The sequence below is a fragment of the Phocoena phocoena genome, chromosome 8 (genome assembly GCF_963924675.1).
Source record: "Phocoena phocoena chromosome 8, mPhoPho1.1, whole genome shotgun sequence".
In the NCBI taxonomy this organism is placed as follows: Eukaryota; Metazoa; Chordata; class Mammalia; order Artiodactyla; family Phocoenidae; genus Phocoena; species Phocoena phocoena.
In genome coordinates this window covers 24,517,653-24,541,355 of record NC_089226.1, presented here as the reverse complement: position 1 = coordinate 24,541,355, position 23,703 = coordinate 24,517,653, and the positions used below count along the sequence as shown (strand labels likewise).

At 37.4% G+C, this 23,703-nt stretch overlaps 1 protein-coding gene across 2 annotated transcripts in view; it reads left to right on the top strand.

The window, feature by feature from the left end:
- ATM (ATM serine/threonine kinase) overlaps positions 1–23,703 on the top strand; it is a 133,385-nt gene that overhangs the window by 96,941 nt on the left and 12,741 nt on the right. For both annotated transcript variants that reach the window (XM_065882336.1, XM_065882335.1), the window contains exons 46-56: positions 383–550; positions 1,637–1,750; positions 2,761–2,978; positions 3,490–3,697; positions 4,610–4,723; positions 5,090–5,248; positions 5,706–5,844; positions 6,670–6,752; positions 8,418–8,558; positions 9,542–9,658; positions 22,408–22,557. In XM_065882336.1, coding sequence (XP_065738408.1) covers positions 383–550; positions 1,637–1,750; positions 2,761–2,978; positions 3,490–3,697; positions 4,610–4,723; positions 5,090–5,248; positions 5,706–5,844; positions 6,670–6,752; positions 8,418–8,558; positions 9,542–9,658; positions 22,408–22,557 — 1,611 coding nt within the window. The remainder of the gene's footprint in view (positions 1–382; positions 551–1,636; positions 1,751–2,760; positions 2,979–3,489; positions 3,698–4,609; positions 4,724–5,089; positions 5,249–5,705; positions 5,845–6,669; positions 6,753–8,417; positions 8,559–9,541; positions 9,659–22,407; positions 22,558–23,703) is intronic.

The window sequence follows — 23,703 nt, the reverse complement described above, 5'->3', positions numbered from 1 at the left end:
AACATTGTATAGCATAATTGTTTAAGATTTCCCATTTTGGAATTAGACCTGAGTTTGAGCCTTGAACAAGGTACTCACCGTCTCTAAACCTCAATTGCCTGGTTAAAAAAATGAGAAGCTACCTAACTTACTCATTGTATTTATAACAAGTCAGCAATTTTATATACTGTGTATAAACACACATAATTAGATAGATGTCTTTATATAAAGAGAAAAACAGGCCGACATCGGGCCTGGGGAAGGCAATCAGAGATGCACTTAAGACAGTCCTGGCAAATAGTCAAGTCCTCAGTGAATGGTAGTAACTGCTTTTATTAGTAATAGTAGTGGTAGTATTAGTAATAGTAAAAGTATTTATTCTTATTTGTCATTTCCATTTCAGCTTCCTGAAAGGGCAATATTTCAAATTAAACAATATAATTCAGCTAGTTGTGGAGTCTCTGAGTGGCAGCTGGAGGAAGCACAAGTATTCTGGGCAAAAAAGGAACAGAGTCTTGCCCTGAGTATTCTCAAGCAAATGATCAAGAAGCTGGGTGCCAGTTGTACAGAGGTTCACTTTTTTTCTATTGGCCAAATTCGTATTTTACTGTTATAAGAAAAATTACTGTGCATTAAAATATTTAAAATAAAATTTAAAGTAATTACCAATTTTATTAAAGCTTTTATTAAAGCTTTGACCCATGAACAAGAAATTGTTAAAAGGAGTCTTCAAAATTAATATTTGTAAAAGAAGTTTAGAAAGTATTCATTTTTCCTATTTATAGCATTTCTATCAGTCCATCTTGTTGTCAGTTAATCTATCCCAGTGATAAGCCTCAGTTTTTTAAACTTTCTACAGTATGTGGGAAACAAAGATGAAATAGATACTATAAATTTGAAATGACAAAAAAAATGGAAGAGGAAATGCATGAGAGAACAAAACTTTTAGAAGAAAGCAAGTTGGAATAATTGGGTTGTTAATCCAAATACCTTGAAAACATCTAATATTTTATCTAACATTACCTATATTAGTTATTGTAAACTTGGTTGCTTCTTCAACTCTATCTCCAGCATATGATGGGCAAAGTAGCAGCATTTGTAGGAATCATGAATTGTTTTAAAGGTTTGGACACAAAGATGTCCCTCTGACATAAACCTACTTGGTGAATATCAACTTTTTGTACTTTTGGATAATGGAAGCTTATATTACATCCTCCATCACTAGAGAATTCATCATTATACCAAAGCCCTGGGAACTCATATGATATGATGTTTAAATATTGCTTAACCATGTGGACTCCAGGGAGTTACCTACTCTCTTTGACCTCAGTTGTAGTTTTCTAATTAAGGATAACAATAGTACTTATTTCATAGAGTTCTTTTAAGGATTAAATGAGTTACTATACATAAAGCCCATAGAAATGCCTAGCATATGAAAGTACTCAATAAATGTGAGTTGCTCTGATAATAGTAATAATAATAAACAGTAGAGAATGATTATTTTATAAACCTACATATTTGGAATTATTAAAATAGTTGTAAGGTAAAAGCAAATGAGGAAAGACATTTTTAACCTGCTTTTTTCCCCCTACGTGGAAGATTCTTTTATATAGTCATGATAATGAATTACATTTTAAGATTTTGCTTTCATATACAGAATGATCCCAACCTAAAACTAATATACACAGAATGTCTGAGGGTTTGTGGCACCTGGTTAGCAGAAACTTGCTTAGAAAATCCTGCAGTCATCATGCAGACCTATCTAGAAAAGGTAAGATTTTTGAGCAGCCCTTAAGAGAGTTGTTTAGCTTGAACACATTTGATCTTTTTATTGGGATCAGATGTATTTCAAATGCAAATAAAAGTATGACTTCACTTTTCTAAATATTATTACTGTTGTAGCTCTGTATACTCTTCAGGGCAGAATGAAACAATGTTACAAAAGAAGGAGCATGTTTGGAAAGTAAGCCCAAATGTGTCTTCTCTTTACCCCCATCACCAGCTACTCTTTAAACTACTCTGGTTCTAAGCTAAGTTTCTGATAATTTCTCCACTTACTTATTTGTAAAAATAGCTGATTAAGTAATATGCAAGTCAACCTTTATTATTCATTTGTAGCCCAACACTACAAGTAGGACTGGGACTCCAGTGCTACTACTGCTTTTGACCTTCCTGTTTCTCCCTCTTATTTAGTTTAGCTAATTTTAGAAATAGCTACTTCACTAAATAAATGAACATGAAAAGCATAATATGATTTTTTTTTTTTTTTTTTTTTTGCGGTACACGGGCCTCTCACTGTTGTGGCCTCTCCCGTCGCGGAGCACAGGCTCCGACGCGCAGGCTCAGCGACCATGGCTCACGGGCCCAGCCGCTCCGTGGCATGTGGGATCTCCCGGACCAGGGCACAAACCCGTGTCCCCCTGCATCGGCAGGCGGACTCTCAACCACTGCGCCACCAGGGAAGCCCCCCATAATATGATTTTTTTTTAATTTTATAGAGCTTTTTGTTTTTGCACTGTTCTTTGCAAATATTAGCTATTTTGGTTATTTCTGCCATGTCAAAGTTGTTTTGCAAAGTCGAGAAAATACTTTAGCTTATACTTCATATAATTTATATAATTTAGCTTATATAATTTAGCTTATATACATACTTCATATAATTTAGCTTATATACATATATATAAATTAAACTTTAGTGTGGATATTTCTTTGATCTGAATAATTCTTTAGATGTATTTAGTATCTGTAAATATAATATAAATGTATTGTTTTTTCTTGAAGGCAGTGGAAGTTGCTGGAAATTATGATGGAGAAAGCAATGATGGGCTCAGAAATGGAAAAATGAAGGCATTTCTATCATTAGCACGGTTCTCAGATACTCAGTACCAAAGAATTGAAAACTACATGAAATCGTCAGAATTTGAAAACAAGCAAGCTCTCCTGAAAAGAGCTAAAGAGGAAGTTGGCCTTCTTAGGGAACATAAAATTCAGACCAACAGGTAACTAGGGGTCTACAAGTGACAAGATATACAGATATACAGTATATATACAGGTATAGAGAACCAGATAAGAATTCATGCTCTGGTTCTACGCTAATTGTAAAGTATATTGATGTTAGCTTCTTGTTTTGCTTTTTTTAGTTTGTTTGTTGGTATCATAGTTGAAGAAGAGATAGGTGTTGAAATTAAATAGGAGTTACCTATTTTGATGTCATTAAATCCTTTATTCAAACCTGCTTTTGGTCTATATATTTTAGTGTAAGTAGAGAATAACATTAACGAAATACCTTGGATAGAGTCCACTTTGTCTTTGGTTGCCTAAGATAGCTTTTGAGTTGCACAAACTTACTTTAAGACAAAACTAAGTTTGTTCCCCTTATAATTCTTAGAATTTTGCTTTTTCTCCTAAGGTGGACACCAGATTTTTCATTTACTTTGTATATCTTATATGATGTTGTAGTTCTATAAAATTTGATGGCTTTTGTGTTTTGCTTTAATTATCCAATGTAAGGTACACAGTAAAGGTTCAGCGAGAGCTGGAGTTGGATGAATGTGCACTCCATGCATTGAAAGAAGATCGTAAACGTTTCTTATGTAAGGCAGTTGAAAATTACATCAATTGCTTATTAAGTGGAGAAGGGCATGATACGTGGATATTCCGTCTTTGTTCCCTCTGGCTTGAAAATTCTGGTGTTTCTGAAGTCAATGGCATGATGAAGGCAAGTTTTCTTTTTCAACCCAATATTCTAGCCTGTGCTTTAAAAGTTTAGACATAAGCCCCTCAATGTCATGGATTTTGTATACTTTGTATCCTTGGCACTTGGTTCAGGGCTCTACACATAGGTACTTAATTAGCTCTAATGATGTAGGTTTATGTGGCTATGAGAGAATTTAGGTCAGTCTTTTCCTATATCTTTGCAATCACCATAGGAAAGTACTCAGAATGCTAGACTGGGAGATTTAGAAAGCAATTAAAAATGATGTGGTCACAGGTGGGGTATTTTTCCCCTGCTTTAATTCTTTTCTGGGATTTTTTACGGTAAATTATTTTTGTAAATGGAAAAAAAGATTTTAAGAAAACAAAGTGGCAGTATTTTGTAAATTTTTATTTAGAAAATCTTAGGTTTTATTGATGACACCTAATATTAAAGTTATGTTGGCAAGGTATATATTGGCAATCAGTTTGAAGCTTAGAAGTAAAATGGTTCTTCTGGCTGAAGAGAATGATACAACCAACCTCTGCTACTAGTGTACATTAAATCCTGTTACTTTTAGCATGTAGGGAAAAATAGTTACTCCCTGTTATTCACACTGACTTCTCAGGAGTCAAGATTACAATAGTCCTTAGATCCACATTTGTTCTCCTTGGATTCACTGGAATATGAGCAGTGCCAAGTATTCCAGTTATGAATACAGTTTGATTTAGGTTCAAATATTATGACTTACCAGTGAATCAATCTAGACTTTAAGATAAATGATAAGTAAAAATATGTGATTAGTGAAATTTTATTTAATATCTGCTAGATGATTACACTAGTAGAGGAGCATTTCCTTAGAATAATTTATTTGCTTAGTTGTGAGACTATTTGAAATGCATTGTTTTTTTAATTTTGTGTTCTTTTTAATGGTAGAGAGATGGAATGAAGATTCCATCATATAAATTTTTGCCTCTTATGTACCAATTGGCTGCTAGAATGGGGACTAAGATGATGGGAGGCCTAGGATTTCATGAAGTCCTCAATAATGTAAGTAAACCTGAAAATCAAACCACAGTTGCTTTTCTTTTATATTATTATATACTACTGTTCCACTACAGGAAGTGGCAATACAAAAAAAGTTTAGTCACTCATATTTATTATGCTATATAAGGGCAAGAATAAAGATTCCCTTTTGTCTCCTCTCATGCTCCACATAAGTTACTCAATTTCTTTCTCTTTCTTATTCCTCATGTACTTCTGTCTCTCTCTCATACATACCCATACTCACACAGTCCACCCACGGCAGCATCTAGTACAGTAACACATATGTTAATGTTAAGCAAAATTTAAAAGGTTATGGATTTTCTTTTTTTTTGGTTTCCATAAAACTAACAGTTCTTAATTTTATGACAGCTCATCTCTAGAATTTCAATGGATCACCCTCATCATACTTTGTTTATTATACTGGCTTTAGCAAATGCAAACAAAGATGAATTTTTGACCAAACCAGAGGCAGCAAGAAGGAGTAGAATAACTAAAAATGCACCTAAACAAAGCTCTCAGCTTGATGAGGTATCTGGATTGAACATGCATACCTTTTTCAATTGTAATATTCATTTTTCCCCAAAATATTCCTTTCTTAAGTCTCAGGAATTCTAGGAGTGTGTGTTCTTGACAGTATTCAGATTGTAAATCCTTTGTTATTGTGATGCTACCTAAAATTGGTTGAAAATTCCTGAATATTTCTCAAAGCATAAGAAATACCAAAAGTATTTTTACCTTTTTTCCTCAGAGCAATGTGCAAAGAAAAAATAAATTTTACAAGGCACCCAAGTCATTTACTCTTGAGATTATTATATCTTTGATGTATTTCATTCATAATAAGGTGACTTGGTCTCTGAGGGATTATAGTCCTTCCAATTGTCTAGCTTTGTGCATAAATTATTTTTCCTTTTGTTATTATAACTCTGAAAAGTTTAAGTCTTGGGTATTTGCTTATGTAATATTTTTTGTTTGTTTTTATTAATAGGATCGAACCGAGGCTGCAAACAAAATAATACGTACTATGAGAAGCAGGAGACCTCAGATGGTCAGAAGTGTTGAGGCACTTTGTGATGCTTACATTATACTAGCAAATTTAGATGCCACTCAGTGGAAGACTCAGAGAAGTATGCAGTTTGAAAGAATGAGTGTTGCCTTGCTGTGTTATTCTCTGTAGGGATGTATTAATTATAGAGCTTAATAATGTAAATCTGTTCAACTCACACACATTAATTATAGATGTGAAAGTCCTGATGATTGCAACTTACACATGATTCAAAACTTATTTTTTGTATAATAGCTTCAACACCCCTCCAGTCACTTTTTTACTTAATATCTTTTTGTGGAACTGATAATAGGTGACTGCACTCTAGGATTTAAAAATGGGAAGACCTTATCATTTTCTCCATTATTCTTCTTGCTGTGTCTATTTAAATAATTATAAGCTGCTATAATATTTGGTTATTTGTATCTCTCTCCCCATACTTTAATAATTGTATTCTTTTTTCTGTTCAGAATCATATCTTCACATTTAAATTCTTATTATTTTAAAATAAGAATGAGGCTTCTCAGAGTGTTCCTCTCTAAGCAAACAAAGACTATTGTCATGTCCTCTAGTCACATTTAATAGTAATATGACAGGAGTACATTATGTGCTATTTACACTGTATATAATTACCTTAAGTTGCTCAATTTGACCCCTCAGGTGAATCTGGTCTAGTTACCAGTGCCAGGTAACCTGCAAATTCATTTGTAAGCCATGTTAACCATTGTTATGCCCTGACCCTGAGTGGCATTGTGTCCTGAGCCTTGGTCTTCATTTCTAAATCAGGGCCTGAACCACAGATTAGCCACAGTTTGGGTTTATGGTACCTGCTGAATTCTCCTGCTTTACCTTCAGTACTATTCCTCAATTTGCAGTTGTCACTGAAACCTCTTTATTTTAAACACAGAAGGCATAAGTATTCCGGCAGACCAGCCCATTATCAAACTTAAAAATTTAGAAGATGTTGTTGTTCCTACTATGGAAATTAAGGTAATCTACCATTGACTGTTTTGATTATTTTTTTAATTAATTAATTAATTTATTTTTTGGCTGTGTTGGGTCTTCGTTTCTGTGCGAGGGCTTTCTCTAGTTGCGGCAAGTGGGGGCCACTCTTCATCGCGGTGCGCGGACCTCTCACTATCGCGGCCTCTCTTGTTGCGGAGCACAGGCTCCAGATGTCTGTGCAAGCTCAGTAATTGTGGCTCACGGGCCTAGTTGCTCCGCGGCACGTGGGATCCTCCCAGACCAGGGCTCGAACCCGTGTCCCCTGCATTGGCAGGCAGACCCTCAACCACTGTGCCACCAGGGAAGCCCCTGATTTTTTAATTAAGCTAAATTACTCTTTAGTAGGTTAAACCATTTGAAATAGCCTTTTTTTGTCGGTCAAAATTGGTTAAATATTGGCAGTTTCACTTGTTTCAACCTATAGTTTTTTTGTTTTTCTTTTTAATATTTATTTATTTGGCTGCATCAGGTCTTAGTTGCGGCATGTGGGATCTTTCCTTGTGGCACGCAGGCTCTTAATTGTGGAGTGTGGGCTTCTCTCTAGTCCCGGTGCACAGGCTCTCTAGTTGTGGCACACAGACTCTAGAGTGTGCGGGCTTAGTTGCCCCATGGCATGTGGGATCTTAGTTCCCCAATCAAGGATTGAACCCACATCACCTGCATTGGAAGGTGGATTCTTAGCCACTGGACCACAGGGAAGTCCTCAGCCTATAGTTTTTTTTCTTTATTGGATTCCCTTTGCCCAAGACTTAAAATACATAAAGGCCTCTCCTGCTTTCTTTTCTTTTGCCTTCATTTTTACGGCTTTCATCTTTCCTATGAAGAAGTCTATAGACTTGTTTTTATTGGCCAGAAGAAGGAAAGATTTCATGTGTTTATGCCAAAATTAAGTTTTAACTGAGCAAGAAAGTCCCTAATTGTTTTATACTGGTTTTTAAAATTCTGTATGCATTAGAATGTATTGACTGTGATGTATTACGGTATTAAATTGACGACAATATACATGACACTTTGAGCTATGTCCTGATGGTCTTTTATTGTTAGAAGTACGATGTTGCCAGGGATATATGTAATGATAAAGGTTACAGTTTAGAAAATGATCATTTTAACTACATTGTAAAATCTCTCCTTTGAGTTTGTAGTTTAGTGTTTAATATCTGTAGTTGTTTGATTTGCAATGTAGCTTCATCATGTGGATTAACCTATCAGCAAATTATTTAGCTGAATATTTCCTGAAAATGCCAGATTTAGCAATTACAACCAAGAAAACTCCTCTCCATATTTTTCTAAAATTTACCTTGTTTTTGTGAGGAGATGACTTTATTTATACAGATGACTTAACATATACAGGTCAGTGGCAAGACCTGAACCAGGGTTTTTCAGTAGTTTTTCAGTAACACTATTCTAACTTTGTATGCCCTACTTTTATTAAGAGATGTTTAGGGAGGTAAATTTTATCTATGTCAGTTTTTAAAGCCTTTCCAATGTCAGATCTTCTTTCTTTCATTTATAAAGTTACCACTTCAGTTCTTAACCAACAGCACATTGTCATTCATTCCTGTTTAATATTAAAATTGTCATTTATAATTCATTTTTCTTTAAATGCAAATTGTGTATCTGAGCTATTGTCATATTTATACATTTTATTAGGTGGACCCCACAGGGGAATATGGAAATCTGGTGACTATACAGTCATTTAAAGCAGAATTTCGTTTAGCAGGAGGTTTAAATTTACCAAAAATAATAGATTGTTTGGGTTCTGATGGCAAGGAAAGGAGACAGCTTGTCAAGGTGAGATTTTCCTTTTGTTGTTAATGAAAAAAGTCAAATAGAAAACTTTAGTTGATATTTTCTTCCTACTTTGGGTCTTTATTTTTTTTATTGTTTTTTGCGGTACGCGGGCCTCTCACCGCTGCAGCCCCTCCCATTGTGGAGCACAGGCTCCGGACGCGCAGGCCCAGTGGCCATGGCCCACAGGCCCAGACACTCCGAGGCATGTGGGATCCTCCCGGGCCGGGGCACGAACCCGTGTCCCCTGCATCGGCAGGCGGACTCAATCACTGCACCACCAGGGAAGCCCTGGGTCTTTATTTTTATTCTGAATAATTACAGGTGAGGAAAACATAAACTAGAAATATATTGTTTTCTAGAAGCAGAATGCTTTTCCTCATTTTTTTGTCTCTCTGAAAGACCAGCCTTATTATAATAGTTGGTTGAAGTAAAAGAATACTTTTAACATGTACAGACATGATGAGATTAACAATCAACCTGCTTGTTATGGGAAAAAAAATTTTTGGTGAGTGTAGCTTATTTTCTTGAATATTTCAAGTTGAAGGCCCTTGCCTCAATATCCTGAGTCTGGCACTGTGCTAAGTGCTATTAAATGTATCAGAAAACAACAGCATTCCTCCCTTACTCTGTTCTTAAGCTCTTTGGGCCTTGCTGGGAAGTAGTAGAGGAACAATAGTGCTCCTCTACACTTGTATTTTACAGTGTGCCCTCAAGTGGAGGGATTCCAATTATTTTAATTACAAAAGCAGCAGCAAGCGGGGGAAACTTCTTATTTCTAAATTGGTCTGCCTACCCAGTGGTATAGCTTATTCTAAATGAAAGAATAGTATTAGGTCTTAATTATTTAAGAGATTATTACGAGAAGTACAATCCTCGGATTGATTTCTAAGTTCCCTTTGGCTGTCCTCAGATGACTCTTCGTGTAATTTTATAATAAAGAAAATGAACTACACTTAGTTATTTGTGTTTTGATTATTCTGAAGGGCCGCGATGACCTGAGACAAGATGCTGTCATGCAGCAGGTTTTCCAGATGTGTAATACATTGCTGCAGAGAAATACTGAAACCAGGAAGAGGAAGTTGACTATCTGTACATATAAGGTAACTAGTTTATACTTCTGCTGCTTCATTAAGGACATGTAAAAGACACCATTATTCAGGCAGGGGTCAGCAAGCATTTTCTGTAAATTTTGGAGATTAATCCTTTGTCAGTTGCTTCATTTGCAAATATTTTCTCCCATTCTGAGGGTTGTCTTTTGGTCTTGTTTATGGTTTCCTTTGCTGTGCAAAAGCTTCTAAGTTTCATTAGGTCCCATTGTTCATTTTTGTTTTTATTTCCATTTCTCTAGGAGATGGGTCAAAAAGGATCTTGCTGTGATTATGTCATAGTGTTCTGCCTATGTTTTCCTCTAAGAGTCTGATAGTTTCTGGCCTTACATTTAAGTCTTTAATCCATTTTGAGCTTATTTTTGTCTATGGTGTTAGGGAGTGTTCTAATCTCATACTTTTACATGTACCTGTCCAGTTTTCCCAGCACCACTATTGAAGAGGCTGTCCTTTCTCCACTGTACATTCCTGCCTCCTTTATCAAAGATAAGGTGACCATACGTGTTTGGGTTTATCTCTGGGCTTTCTATCCTGATCCATTGATCTATCTTTCTATTTTTGTGCCAGTACTATATGTCTTGATTACTGTAGCTTTGAAGTATAGTCTGAGGTCAGGGAACCTGATTCCTCCAGCTCCATTTTTCGTTCTCAAGATTGCTTTAGCTATTCGGAGTCCTTTGTGTTTCCATACAAATTGTGAAATTTTTTGTTCCAGTTCTGTGAAAAATGCCAGTGGTAGTTTGATAGGGATTGCACTGAATCTGTAGATTGCTTTGGGTAGTAGAGTCATTTTCACAATGTTGATTCTTCCAATCCAGGAACATGGTATATCTCTCCATCTATTTGTATCATCTTTAATTTCTTTCATCAGTGTCTTATAATTTTCTGCATACAGGTCTTTTGTCTCCTTAGGTAGGTTTATTCCTAGATATTTTATTCTTTTTGTTGCAATGGTAAATGGGAGTGTTTTCTTGATTTCACTTTCAGATTTTTCATCATTAGTGTACAGGAATGACAGAGATTTCTGTGCATTAATTTTGTATCCTGCTGCTTTACCAAATTCATTGATTAGCTCTAGTAGTTTTCTGGTAGCATCTTTAGGATTCTCTATGTATAGTATCATGTCATCTGCAAACAGTGACAGCTTTACTTCTTCTTTTCTGATTTGGATTCCTTATCTTCTCTGATTGCTGTGGCTAAAACTTCCAAAACTATGTTGAATAAGAGTGGTGAGAGTGGGCAACCTTGCCTTGTTCCTGATCTTAGTGGGAATGCTTTCAGTTTTTCACCATTGAGGATGATGTTGGCTGTGGGTTTGTCATATATGGCCTTTATTATGTTGAGGAAAGTTCCCTCTATGCCTACTTTCTGCAGGGTTTTTATCATAAATGGGTGTTGAATTTTCTTGAAAGCTTTCTCTGCATCTATTGAGATGATCATATGGTTTTTCTCCTTCAATTTCTTAATATTGTTTATCACATTGATTGATTTGCATATATTGAAGAATCCTTGCATTCCTGTAATAAACCCCACTTGATCATGGTGTAGGATCCTTTTAATGTGCTGTTGGATTCTGTTTGCTAGTATTTTGTGGAGGATTTTTGCATCTGTGTTCATCAGTATATTGGCCTGTAGTTTTCTTTCTTTGTGACATCTTTGTCTGGTTTTGGTGTCAGGGTGATGGCGGTCTCGTAGAATGAGTTTGGGAGTGTTCCTCCCTCTGCTATACTTTGGAAGAGTTTGAGAAGGATAGGTGTTAGCTCTTCTCTAAATGTTTGATAGAATTTGCCTGTGAAGCCATCTGGTCCTGGGCTTTTGTTTGTTGGAAAATTTTTAATCACAGTTTCAATTTCAGTGCTTGTGATTGGTCTGTTCATGTTTTCTATTTCTTCCTGATTCAGTCATGGCAGGTTGTGCATTTCTAAGAATTTGTCCATTTCTTCCAGGTTGTCCATTTTATTGGCATAGAGTTGCCTGTAGTAATCTCTCATGATCCTTTGTATTTCTGCAATGTCAGTTGTTACTTCTCCTTTTTCATTTCTAATTCTATTGATTTCAGTCTTCTCCCTTTTTTTCTTGATGAGTCTGGCTAATGGTTTATCAATTTTGTTTACCTTCTCAAAGAACCAGCTTTTAGTTTTATTGATCTTTGCTATCGTTTCCTTCATTTCCTTTTCATTTATTTCTGATCTGACCTTTATGATTTCTTTCCTTCTGCTAACTTTGGGGTGTTTTTGTTCTTCTTTATCTAATTGCTTTAGGTGCAAGGTTATGTTGTTTATTCGAGATGTTTCCTGTTTCTTAAGGTAGGATTGTATTGCTATGAACTTCCCTCTTAGAACTGCTTTTGCTGCATCCCATAGGTTTTTGGGTCATCATGTCTCCACTGTCATTTGTTTCTAGGTAATTTTTGATTTCCTCTTTGATTTCTGCAGTGATCACTTCATAATTAAGCAGTGTATTGTTTAGCTTCCATGTGTTTTGTTTTTTACAGATCTTTTCCTGTAATTGATATCTAGTCTCATAGCGTTGTTGTCGGAAAAGATACTTGATACAATTTCAATTCTCTTAAATTTACCAAGGCTTGATTTGTGACTCAAGATATGATCTATCCTGGAGAATGTTCCATGAGCACTTGAGAAAAATGTGTATTCTGTTTTTTTGGGATGGAATGTCCTATAAATACCAAACATCAAACAAGTCCATCTTGTTTAATCTATCATTTAAAGCTTGTTTTTCCTTATTTATTTTCAATTTGGATGATCTGTCTATTGATGAAAGTGGGGTGTTAAAGTCCCCTACTAGGGATGTGTTACTGTCGATTTCCCCTTTACTGGCTGTTAGTATTTGCCTTATGTATTAAGGTGCTCCTATGTTGGGTGCATAAATATTTACAATTGTTATATCTTTTTCTTGGATCGATCCCTTGATCATTATGTAGTGTCATTCTTTGTCTCTTCTAATAGTCTTTGTTTTAAAGTCTATTTTGTCTGATATGAGAATTGATCCTCCAGCTTTCTTTTGGTTTCCATTTGCATGGAATATCTTTTTCCATCCCCTTACTTTCAGTCTGTATGTGTCTCTAGGTCTGAAGTGGGTCTGTTGTAGACAGCATATATACGGGTCTTGTTTTTGTATCCATTCAGCCAGTCTGTGTCTTTTGGTGGGAGCATTTAATCCATTTACATTTAAGGTAATTATCGATATGTATGTTCCTATTCCCATTTTCTTAATTGTTTTGGGTTTGTTATTGGAGGTCTTTTCTTCTCTTGTGTTTCTTGCCTAGAGATGTTCCTTTAGCAGTTGTTGTAAAGCTGGTTTGGTGGTGCCGACGTCTCTCAGCTTTTGCTTGTCTGTAAAGGTTTTAATTTCTCCATCAAATCTGAATGAGATCCTTGCTGGGTAGAGTAATCTTAGTTGCAGGCTTTTCTCCTTCATCACTTTCAATATGTCCTGCCAGTTCCTTCTGGCTTGCATAGTTTCTGCTGAAAGATTAGCTGTTAACCTTATGGGGATTCCCTTGTGTGTTGTTTGTTGTTTTTCCCTTGCTGCTTTTAATATGTTTTCTTTGTATTTAATTTTTGACAGTTTGATTAATATGTGTCTTGGCGTGTTTCTCCTTGGATTTATCCTGTATGGGACTCTCTGTGCTTTTTGGACTTAATTAACTATTTCCTTTCCCATATTAGGGAAGTTTTCAACTATAATCTCTTCAAATATTTTCTCAGTCCCTTTCTTTTTCCCATCTTCTTCTGGGACCCCTGTAATTTGAATGTTGGTGTGTTTAATGTTGTCCCAGAGGTCTCTGAGACTGTCCTTGGTTCTTTTGATTCTTTTTTCTTTATTATGCTCTGCAGTAGTTATTTCCACTATTTTATCTTCCAGGTCACTTATCCGTTCTTCTGACTCAGTTATTCTGCTACTGATCCCTTCTAGAGTATTTTTAATTTCACTTATTGTGTTGTTCATCGTTGCTTGTTTCCTCTTTAGTTCTTCTAGGTCCTTGTTAAATGTTTCTTGAATTTTCTCTATTCTGTTTCCAAGATTTTGGATCATCTTTACTGTCATTTTTCTGAATTCTTTTTCAGGTAGACTGCCTATTTCCTCTTCATTTGTTAGGTCTGGTCGGTTTTTATCTTGCTCCTTCATCTGCTGTGTGTTTTTCTGTCTTCTCATTTTGCTTATCTTACTGTGTTTGGGGTCTCCTTTTCGTAGGCTGCAGGTTTGTCGTTCCTGTTGTTTTTGGTGTCTGTTCCCAGTGGCTAAAGTTGGTTCAGTGGGTTGTGTAGGCTCCCTGGTAGAGGTGACTATTGCCTCTGTTCTGTTGGATGAGGCTGGATCTTGTCTTTCTGGTGGGCAGGTGCATGTCTGGTGGTGTGTTTTGGGGTGTCTGTGGCCTTATTATGATTTTAGGCAGCCTCTCTGCTAATGGGTGGGATTGTGTTCCTGTCTTGCTAGTTATTTGGCACAGGGTGTCCAGCAATGTAGGTTGCTGTTCGTTGAGTGAAGCTGGGTGTTGGTGTTGAGATGGAGATCTCTGGGAGATTTTCACCATTTGATATTATGTGTAGCTGGGAGGTCTCCTGTGGACCAGTGACCTGAACTTGGCTCTTCCAACTCAGAGGCACAGCACTGACTCCTGGCTGCAGCTCCAAGAGCCTTTCATCCACATGGCTCAGAATAAAAGGGAGAAAAAGTTGAAAGGAAGGAAGGAAGGAAAGGAGGGAGGGAGGGAAGGAGGAAGGAAGGAAGAAAGAAAATAAGAAAGAAAGAAAGAGGATAAAACAAAATAAAGTAAGATAAAATAAAGTTATTAAAATAAAAAATAATTATTAAGAAAAAAAATTTTTTTAAGTCAAAAAAAAAAAATGGACCGACAGAACCCTAGGACAAATGGTGAAACAAAGCTATACAGACAAAATCTCACACAGAAGCATACACATACACACTCACAAAAAGAGGAAAAGAGGAAAAAATAATAAATCTTGCTCTCAAAGTCCACCTCCTCAATTTGGGATGATTCGTTGTCTATTCAGGTATTCCACCGATGCAGGGTACATCAAGTTGATTACAGAGATTTAATCGGCTGCTTCTGAGGCTGCTGGGAGAGATTTCCCTTTCTCTTCTTTTTTGGCACAGCTCCCGGGGCTCAGTTTTGGATTAGGCCCCGCCTCTGTGTGTAGGTCCCCGGAGGGTTTCTGTTCTTCGCTCAGAAAGGACGGGGTTAAAGGAGCTGCTGAGTCGGGGGCTCCGGCTCACTCAGGCCGGGGGGAGGGAGGGGCATGGAGTGCGGGGCGAGCCTGCGGCTGCAGAGGCCAGCGGGACGTTGCACCAGCCTGAGGCGCGCCGTGCGTTCTCCCGGGGAAGTTGTCCCTGGATCCCGGGACCCTGGCAGTGGCGGGCTGCACAGGCTCCCCGGAAGGGAGGTGTGGATAGTGACCTGTGCTCGAACACAGGCTTCTTGGTGGCGGTGGCAGCAGCAGCCTTTGTGTCTCATGCTCATCTCTGGGGTCCGCGCTGATAGCCGCGGCTCGTGCTGGTCTCTGGTGCTCCTTTAAGCAGCGCTCTTAATCCCCTCTCCCTGCGCACCAGGAAACAAAGAGGGAAGAAAAAGTCTCTTGCCTCTTTGGCAGGTCCAAACTTTTCCCCGGACTCCCTCCCGGCTAGCTGTGGTGCACTAACCCCTTCAGGCTGTGTTCACGCCGCCAGTCATCTCCCTGCGATCCAACTGAAGCCCGAGCCTCAGCTCCCAGCCCCCTCCTGCCCCGGCGGGTGAGCATACAAGCCTCTCGGGCTGGTGAGTGCCGGTCGGTCCCAATCCTCTTATGGGAATCTCTCCGATTTATCCTCCGCACCCTTCTCCTGCGCTCTCCTCCGTGGCTCTGAAGCTTTCCCCCTCTGCCACCCGCAGTCTCCACCCGCAAAGGGGCATCTTAGTGTGTGGAAACCTTTCCTCCTTTCACAGCTCCCTCCCACTGGTGCAGGTCTCGTCCCTATTCTTTTGTCTCAGTTTTTTCTTTTTTCTTTTGCCCTACCCAGGTACGTGGGGAGTTTCTTGTCTTTTGGGAGGTCTAAGGTCTTCTGCCAGCGTTCAGTAGGTGTTCTGTAGGAGTTGTTCCACATGTAGATGTATTTCTGATGTATCTGTGGGGAGGAAAGTGATCTCCGTGTCTTACTCTTCCGCCATCTTCCCCCTTTCCCCCAAAGGGCCTGTTTTTTGTAGGTGTTCCTTTCTGGTTTCATTCCTGTATCTCCTATTTGCCCTTTATTCTTATGTTACTGCTGTAACAAGGCTTATTTATTTATTCGTTGTTTCTATTTCTGTGAAGATATAAATAAATTACTATATAGCAGAGAAGCAACCTTTCAGAGACACTTTTATGATAGTCCCATATCTGTTTCTTAAACCTGCAAAATGGTATATACCACAAGTGTTTATTTTCTCTAGTGAGTTAACCCCACTTAACCTCGAGGTATCCCAACCATCAACTAAGACTAGTTTAAAAATATAATAGAAAAAAGTCCCTTTCACAATAATATAATGTGAGTGAACTGCCTAGGATTAATGTTAATAAGAATCATGCAAGACTGTATAAAATAAAATTACAAAACTGTGACAAGAAAGAATAAAGGAAAACTAGGATAAGGGAGAAGTCCCATGTCTTAAATGGGAAGGCAGTGAAAAATGTCAGCTCATTTCTAATTAATGCATAGACAATGAAATTCCAGTAAAAATTTTTATATCATGGAAACATGATTTAAAAGTTTATCTTGAAAAATACATCAGTGAGAATGACGGAAATGTCTTTGATAAAGGCAACAGGTGAAAGTGGACTCTATCTAATCATATGAAAGTGAATGGTAAAGCTTTAGTAATGAAGATGATATAGTTCATGACATAAAAATAGATTAATAGCCTTGAAATGGATGTTTATATATACATTTATAAGAAATCAGTATATAGCTTTGACTTTTAGGAAGTTCCTGAATAAGCCTAAAAATGCTATTAACTCTGGGTATGATGAGATTATGGGTAATACCTGCTTTTTAGTATATTTTGAATTGCCCTAAATGAACACTTTTTTAAATTATAAAAATAATTGTTAAACTAAAAACACCAAATAGTTAGGGGAGTAGGGAAAAAGAAATTAGATCTACCCTCCAAAATTCTGATTGAGTCAGGCTATTGTAATTGAAAACTGAACTTTTTTAGAGCTTCTTAATTGCCTACAGAAATAGAAATATAAAACTCACTTGTTAGTTGGGTGAGGTTGAGGGGTGGGAAAGCATGAAGAAAAGTACACTTTTTCGTAATACCTTCAAGTTTGTGAGAAATTTGTCATGTGAAACTTTGTAGGATATTAACTAATATAACTGATGCTTTCTATTAGCAGTTAACAACAAAACAAGTTCTTACGGAATGCTAAGAGCAGAAGTTTAAAAAAGATCTGTGAGATCTATTCTGCAGAAGGACTTCTTTGGTGTGGTTTAGATCAGTGCTGTTCAAATTTAGCAGGCATTGTAATCCCTGGAAGGGTTTGTTAGAACACAGATGCTGGGCTTCCCTGGTGGTGCAGTGGTTGAGAGTCCGCCTGCCAATGCAGGGGACACGGGTTCGTGCCCCGGTCCAGGAAGATCCCATATGCTGCAGAGCGGCTGGACCCGTGAGCCATGGCCGCTGAGCCTGCGCGTCCGGAGCCTGTGCTCCGCAACAGGAGAGGCCACAACAGTGAGAGGCCCACGTACCGGGAAAAAAAAAAAAAAAAAAACACAGATGCTGAGCCCCTAGAATTTCTAATTCTAGGATGGAGCCTGAAAATATGCATTTCTAGCCAGGTATCAAGTGATGCTGATGCAGCAGTGTTTCAGGAACCGTACTTTTAGACCCACCAGTCTAGTTACTTTGCTATCATTTGATCTAGCTTAATTATAGGACAAAGTTGATGAGCTGTTAACTGTCCAGGTACTTTAATGTGGCAGGTACTTTAACGATTTTAGAGGGCAGATATTCAGTAACATGAATGAAAGAAAATTTTTATGCTCTAAATGCCAGACTTTTAGATAGCATAGATGATGACTGAAGAACTGGGATACAATGTGTTGCAAAAAGTTTGGGCTCTAAGCTCCCCTGTTGTTTTCAGAAAGCCACTCAGGTTTCCAAGCAAGTAACACAGTTTAGCTTCCAAAGTTCATTGCTATAAAGCATGAGAGAGAGAACGCCCTAATCTAAAATATTTTGAAGGCAGAAATGACTAAACTCTATTTCTACTTTATGACTTTTTAAATATCTGATTTTTACAGAGAACTATTTTACCGATTAAATAGTGGAGTTATTTAATGTTACACATCTGAATATTAAAAAATAACCACTTAATATGAGAGTTTAGGTTTGACTTTATTGTTTAGAATTATAATACTGGGCCAATAGATATATGTTATTTTGAGATTACTCCAAGAATGTGAAAGTTATGTTATAACTATATTGCTAGTTGTTCTTGATTTCAGTTAATGTTCCTGGAAGTTCTATAGTGTATGTAGGGAAGCAGTCTGCCTAGTCCAGGTCTTCTGTGGAGTCATTCCCAATCTGGCATTCAGGTGTCCTGTGATCATTGTGTCAACAAGAAGGGTCATTGACTTCCTGAAATTAGCTCTTGGTACCCAGATGTCAGTATACAACCTCAAAAGGAGAGACCTGTATATTGAGGCATACCAGATACCTTTCATCAGAGAGAATCACATGGAGATGAAGGAAGACAAAGTTCTTATTGTATGTGCTGACGCTGAGACATAGCCCTCTGATAACTAGAATCATGTGACTGGACTAATTTATCTCTACCAAAACTACATTTTTAGAAAGTATATTGAACAACTATTCTAAAGTCTTAGATATGAGAGGATTCACTTTTTAAAATCAAAGTCTTATATAAACAATATTTACGTGCAGAAAGAAGCTTTGTACTTAATTCTTCATTATGCCTTATGCCAATAAATAATTTTTCTTCTTTGTGATATATCTTCTCAGTCAGGATTCTGGGAGAGAAGTCGTAATTCCCTAAGGCATTCACTGTATTTAATGAATTAACTTCATTTCTATGTATCTAGGATGGTACTAGCTAGGTACCTTGAGGTAATTTGAGAAAATAGTCATCAATCATTTTTTGTGACGCCCAGGCAAAATACTCAGATGAAATAGGCTATTCCAGGGAATCTTAGTACCGGAGGAAACACTGCCATTTGCCTTTTGAAACTTGAATTCAACTATTTTTACATCAACCAACATCACAGTTGAATTCTGAAATGAGATAGAAAAAAACCAACCTGGTCCTTTCTAGATCAGTCTCTTAACAAAAGGCAAGGGTTTGATTTTTTTCCCCGTAACTAGATATTAATAGAGAGTAATTTTGGAAAAGATATCTTTGATGGAATATACTAGGAGGCAAGAATGTTAATGTGATCAAGCATTAGGGGTCACAGCTAGCTCAAAGATAGGGCTGGGTTTTCTGGAAGGAAGGCATTTAGAGCTACTTAAGCAGGAAGGAAAATCGGTTGGAAAGGCTATGAGATCTGTTCATTCATTTGTTCAATAATTGTTTATTTACATGCCTAGTGTTGTGTTAGATACTCTAGTAGGTGCTGGGGATATAAAAGTAATAAAACATAGTCCTAGTTCTTAAGGAGCTCACCAGGGGAAACAGACACACAATTATAATGCAAACTGTTAAGTACATTTTTAGAGAATGAAAAGAGCTAAAGATAGAGGAATCATGCTTATCTTTAACACCACTGGGGAAGGCCCAGGCTGAGGGCAGGAAGAAGCTCCAGTGCCACCAGGGCACAGAATAGGGAGAGGCTTGGGCACCAACTCCCAGTGGCCCCTCAACACAAGGCCGTCACCCACAGGGTCACTGTGACTTATTGGAGCAAGCAGAGTCTTCTGGGCCAGGGTTCTTCTAGCTTGTTTTTCACTGTACCCAATTAGGAGGCCTCACCGCATTAACAGGCAGCCAGAACCTGTTTAATCGTTGCTTACTAAAATGCCTGTAATCCAGCACTGCTCCTCAGATTATGGCCCTGCTTCTAAAGAGAGGGCTCCATTTTGGGAGCCTCTTGGCCCTGAGAGTGAGCAGAGGCTCAGGAAGGATACACAGCGTGAGATTCACAGTCACTGTCCTTCTTCCGCTGCTGGAGACAATTTAACATCTGAGGGAGTTTGAGAGGAAAGGAGGGACCAGCCCTCTCTGCCCCGCCTCATCTGCCTCTGACTGTGCTCCTATAAGAAAATTGATAAGTAGCCTGAAACCCATGGTACCAGGTCCTACCCTGTGTCCATGATCCTTGGCAAGCCCTTCCACTCACCCCCTTAATCAGAGTGGGTGGACACAGAGCAGAAAGAAGCCTGAAAAAGGCTTTAAAGCACAAGCCTTTTGCAAGGGCCCCTCTCAGTAACTTCAGGGCATGGCTTCTGTTCTACAGCCTCCAGGACCTGGGCCTGTGAACATCCAGGGCTTAGCCTTAGGATCTGAGCAGCAGTATGTTCCTAAGGCTGAACCCCACCAGCTAGCTCATCCAGAACTAGCCTCATTTTGGCATATTGGAGGCAGGGTGCTGGCCCTGAGCCTACTCATCTAGAGAGGACAGTCGTAAAGGGTTCAAGTCCCAGACACTGTAAAAGCTGGGGTAGAGCCTCCATGAGAGGAACATGAGCCCTGCTCTGGAATCACAGCTGTAGAGGACCATTTCAGGGGAAGGGCAGAGTGGGCAGAAGAGAGTAGGAGTATGTGTGCAGGCAAGGAGGTGGGGGGAGTGGTGACTTAAGACAGAAACATCTTATTCCCTATATCCTAATTTTGTTTCACTTCAGGGCTTTTCACTTCCCTCTGCCTGGAATACTGTTCCCTCAGATCTTTGCATGAATTATTATTCTTTCAGGTTTTTCTCTAATGTTACCTCTTCAGAGACGCCTTCTCTGACCACGTCTCTATTACTCACTTTTTTAAATGTATGTTTTGTTCTAATACTTGTTACCTGGCATCATTAAATGTCTATTAGTGTATACGTTCTGACACCAGAATGAAGCTTTATGAGGGCATGGTTTTCATCTGCCTCATTGCCACTCTATTCTCAGTGCCCTAGCACCATGTGTAACACATAATAGACTCTCAACAAATACAGTTAATAAATTAATGAAAGACCTCCTTCATGTTAAGACACAGAATATAAAACAGTAAAACTTGAGTACATTAAAATTAAAAATATAGAATTAAAGATACTGTAAAGACAGGTGGCTGAGAAAATGAATTTTAAAAAATTCATTAAACACAAAAAGGATTGTTATAATACTACTAACAACAAGAAATTTATATATAGAATATGTGAATAGCTCTTACAGACTAGTAGTAAAAAGACAAGCAGGTAAGAAAAAAGGTAAAGAATACAAACAGCCAGTTCACAAGAAGAAAACATTTGAATAGCCAATAAATCTTATCAGATTATACTCTACTGGGAATCTGGAAAATACAAATGAAAACCACAGTGAGATACTATTACACACCTCTTGGATTGACGAAGTATAGAAGTCTGACAATACATTGGGAGGTTATAGAATAAACTCTGCTAATGGGTATATAAATTGGTACAACTACTTTGTATAGTTACTTGGCAATATATGGTTAACTAAGTTGAAGATGCGTATCCCGAATGACCAACCCAGCTCTTCAATTTCCAGGTATGTGTATACCCTAGAGAAACTGAAATATATTCATTAGTAGATTAATTAATTGCAGCAGTGTTTCAGGGAAATCTGGAAATAATGTAAATGTTAATCAATATTCCAATTGTATAAATTGGATAATTGTGGCATATTTATACAAAGTACAGTTGTTAAAACGAATGACTTAGGATTAAATGTACTAACACAGTTAAGGTAAAACAGTGTTGAGTGAGAAAAAAACAAATTGCAGAAACATACATATAGTGTAAATACTCTTTATTTAAAGCTTACAATTACTTATGTATGTATAGCTTTGAAATAAAAATACTGTATACCCCAAAATACAGGAACATGATAAGCAAGTTAGCAGTCATCTTGTTGGTAGGGAGGGGCATAAGGTCAGTGAAGGGTACAAAGAGAGCTTTGTCTCTTTCCCAGCAAATATGAATAATAATAGATTTGATAAAGCTGTTTAGTAGGTAAAAGGGTATTTGTTTATATTATTTTCTACATTTTATGTATATTTATAAAATGTCATAATTTTTAATCTTCCCAGTAAAATTGCTTTTATGTTTAGGAATACATTTCCTCTTGGTGAAGCTAACGAGACTCCGAAGCAAGAATGCATACACTTTCAATTATTAAAGTATACTAAAATTGACACTACATTTGATATTTTCCAAAGTGAAATTCTTTGAATTTGACATTAAAAGTATAGGAAAGCAAAGTTAATTCCTCTGCTAAATGGAACAAACTAAGTTTGGCTCAGTCACAGATGATGAGTATAATTAACAGGATTGACCTCTCAGGGATCATGGAGATTGAGAGAAGAGCAGGTTCTCAGAAGTCTATGCAGCAGACTAGAAAATCTTATTCTTTGAGCTTGTTTATTTTCAGTTGCTTTCTTCCTATGGACAGAAAAATAATAGTATAACTTGAAAAAATGCTTCACACTGACTCTGATAGTTGAATAATCATCACATGCTCTTTAATGCCTTTCCATAATCAAAACATACTTAATCTGTAACTTCAGGTGGTTCCCCTTTCTCAGCGAAGTGGTGTTCTTGAATGGTGCACAGGAACTGTCCCTATTGGTGAATTTCTTGTTAACAATGAGAGTGGTGCTCATAAAAGATACAGGCCAAAGGATTTCAGTGCCTATCAGTGTCAAAAGAAAATGATGGTGAGTAACACTCAAAAATATAAGTTATTGCAAGATTATCTAATAGCTTATTAAAACTGATATCAAATATTATGGAATGTAAAAAGTTTTAATTTCATCAGGTAATTGTTAATGACAGTAAATATAAGAAAGTAAGCTCACCAGAATGAAAGTGTGTGTGAGTGAAAAAGGAAGGTTTTTAAACTATGTTGTGTCAACCCTTGTCCTATGAGAACAATATTATTCAGTGTATGCAAATTTGCTTCTAGTTTGGGGTAAGCTAATTCTTAACAAAACAAACAAACAAAACACTAACTAGAACCAAAAAAAAAACCATTATGAAATAGAGACATTCAAAGACATTTGCCACATCACACTGGCCATCTGGTCTGACATTCATTCACCCAATCAGTGACATTTATTGAATGTGTCCTCTCTACCAGATACTATGCTGAGACTTCACAAATATGACTAATCACCATCATACTTATCCCATTTTAAGATGAGAAGAAGTTCTGAAAATTTTGCTTACTCCAGGTCAATGAGCTAATAAATAGTGGAGCAAGGATTTAAACCTTGTCTGTCCAACTCTAAAATCCATTTACTTTTTCTTTTGTTGTGCTTTCTGTTATATGTTTTTTAAAATGTATGGTAAAGTACTATAGGGATTGTGATGGAAAGGTACTGTGTAGGCACAGAGGAGGATGTGATCAGTTCTACCTGGGACAGGGAGGAGTGGAGAGAATCAGATTCAAGAAAGACTTCATAGAGGAGATGGTATTTGAGCTGAGTTTTATAAATGAATTGGTTTTCCAAGCAGAGGAACATACAAGCAAAAAGGAAGGAGGCATGAACAGGCAGGTAAAGATAGCATAGGCTTAGGTTTTGAGGAGGAATAGATGAGATTGAAGCAGTAGTCGTTAGTCAAAAAATGGAATGTTATGAAATGTTAAGAAATTTTCACTCTATCCTGTAGGCAATAGAGAACCCTTGAGAAGGATAGTAATATCAGATTGGCATTTTAGAAAACTCTGACAACACTTATATTTTTGAGGGTTATATTTTTGAGAAAGCTGACTAGAGGCATGAGGCGGAGTCTGAACTAAGAGTAATAGCAGTAGGAATGGAGAACAGGCAGTTCATATAAGAAATATTAAAGAGGCAAAA